General features: G+C 64.6%; 1 protein-coding gene across 1 annotated transcript; it reads right to left on the bottom strand.

Annotated features, from left to right (window-relative positions):
• Positions 1-823: 823 nt before the first annotated feature.
• On the bottom strand, positions 824-1,353 carry EMIHUDRAFT_254706 (hypothetical protein; the record flags this gene model as incomplete). Its single annotated transcript, XM_005777192.1, has 4 exons — positions 824-884; positions 953-1,041; positions 1,120-1,225; positions 1,307-1,353. The coding sequence occupies 4 exons, from the start codon at positions 1,351-1,353 to the stop codon at positions 824-826; spliced, it is 303 nt and encodes a 100-aa protein (XP_005777249.1).
• Positions 1,354-2,378: the final 1,025 nt, after the last annotated feature.

Raw genomic sequence — 2,378 nt, 5'->3', positions numbered from 1 at the left:
GCGGTCGCACGACACGATTCGCGCGACAGGCGAGGCGCGGGCGACGGCTTCCTCAGAAGCCGTCGCCCGCACCACAGGAGCAGTCACACACTCCCACTCCGGCGCCCACCCGTATCAAGAATACTCACTCACACAAACAAACTACCCGTTCGTAGCGTCCGGCCGTACACAAGCACACGCTCTCGCGCAAGACCGAAGACCACGGTTCGTGAGAACGAGCGCAAACATTGTCGCTGCCCGCGCCATGCTGCTGCCATGAGCGACTCCTCGCGCCGCTAGTGCGCCTCTCGCATTCACACACCGCCACCCGCCGTCTGCACTTGGAGCACTTGGAGTGCAGTCTGCGTCTCCATCCGTCACTCTGGGCGTCCCTTCACACGGCGGAGGCCCCGCGGCAAGCGGGCCGATCGCCCGTGTGTACTTGTTACGTGAAAACCCGCTGGGACCCGGACGCCAGCACACACGGCTAGATTTCATGGCGGGCCGCCTAGGGCTAGGCCCCGTGTGTGTGGAGTGTGCCGGGGTGGGTGACTGTGTGGTGTGTGTGGGTGTGAATGAACGTGTCTCACGATCGCGAGCGATCGTGTTCGTCGGCCTCACCTCCAGTCCTTAGTCTTGCACACGTCTTGAGTGACACAGTACACGCGCAGAGAGTGACAGACACGCACCCCGCTCGAGGCGCACCCCGGGGTCTTCGTGTACACCCTGGCGCCGGCTGGGGGGGCCGGGCACTTGCCTCTAGTCCGCTCCCAGCCACGGCGCGTTCCGCTTTCAGCGCAAGAGCTCTCTTCTGCGCGCCGTCTTTTGCTGCTGGATGCGCTATTTACGAAGTGACCCGGTCGCGACACTCATTCATCGGGCCCCGCACGAGCCGCTGGCAGGCCCTGCGCGCAGAGTCGTCATGGAGAGGGCCCTCGCACCGAGCCGAATCGCGCACGTCGCGAGCCTTCACTCGAGAAGGGCGTCCCACTGAGGGGCAGTCGTGTTGCCGCCGCCGTTCAAGATACGTGTGTAGCCGCGGCCCTCTAGCAGCGCCTTGGCCTTTTCAGCGCGGCCTCCCGACCGTCAGTAAAGGAGGATTGGCGTCTCCTTGTCGTCAGGGAGTAGATACTCTGGCACCGTCGGATCTGACCGAAAGTCCCAAGTCAGCGCTCCGTCCGGTCCAGGTGTTTCGATGATCTCCTCTGGCGTGCGCAGGTCTATAAGCAGAGCCCCGCCCTTGACACTACGGATGTCGTCGGGTGAGGCAAGCGGTGGCATGCAGAAGTGACGCTGGAGGCAGAGGGCGGACGGTTCGGCCGCCAACCTGCCCGCGATGGCGCGGTGCGGCAGTCGGCAAGCGCGGCGAAACATGCCGCAAGAGTATGCTCTTTTCAGCCGGCCCGGGCAACCGCGAGGTATTTCTTCTCAATGCGCTAGAAAAGAAAAGAAGTTAATTAAGGCGGCAAGCCATCTGCCTCTGCGATATCCGACTTGCCTTTCAATAGTACCGCTACCGGTGCTGAGGGGGGTGCGTAATTTGCGTCTCGAAGATGTAGACATCTACCCCCACGGCTGACGCTGTCCGACCGTACTCGGTCACACCAAGCCACTCCGAGGGCCCCACTCTTTCCTTCGCATAGCGGCCACTCTTCGGATCGCTGGTCGAGCGACCCAGGGGCCGGGATGCCCCGCGCGCCTGTCCCAGGCGCGAAAACGAATCTGCGAGGCGTGGCCGCTCACGCGGCCCGATGGGGAGGAACGGGGCGAGCCCCCTCCAACCCACCCGCGCTAGGTCTCGGGTTTGACGACATGGGGTCACTCCCGCGAAACTCGGGAACTAGCCGGGGCAGTCGGAGAAGGGGCAACTCCGTGCACTGACGGTCGGCCGTCAGAAAACACGCCTCCGTGGCTCGGGTTACACCAATGCTCGCTACCCAACGCGGCCAAAGGATATCAACCTCGAGAAGGTCGAGAACCAAGCCACTGCACGTCTCGAACCCTTCGCGCGACCCGACGCTCAAGCTCCCCCTCGCGAACGTGTCGGCGCTTCTTTCGCGTGTCGTGATGTCTAGCGAGCACCCTCTCGTGGTGAGGCTTGTCGACTCGGGCGGCGGCCTGCGCCTGCGTCTCGCCGCCGGCGGGGTGGCCTCCTTTCGCCCTCTGGTCGACACAGGCTCTGCTCTCACCTGGCTTCCAGCGAGAGGGCTCGGACGAGGGCCTGGCCTCTCGCTGTCAGGCCGCAGCGCCCGAAGCTGTCGGCCCACGGGCTCGAACTTCTCGATCGTATACGCAGACGGAACGCACGTCGCGGGCGTGCGATGCTCCACGTTGCTGTCGCTCTCCGCGCGTGCCGCTTGCGCCGGCTGCGGCCAGACCAGACTCCGCTGGCGGCAGCA

Source organism: Emiliania huxleyi, assembly GCF_000372725.1.
Source record: "Emiliania huxleyi CCMP1516 unplaced genomic scaffold EMIHUscaffold_2649, whole genome shotgun sequence".
NCBI classification, from domain to species: domain Eukaryota; phylum Haptophyta; order Isochrysidales; family Noelaerhabdaceae; genus Emiliania; species Emiliania huxleyi.
This window is presented reverse-complemented; position numbering and strand designations above follow the sequence as displayed.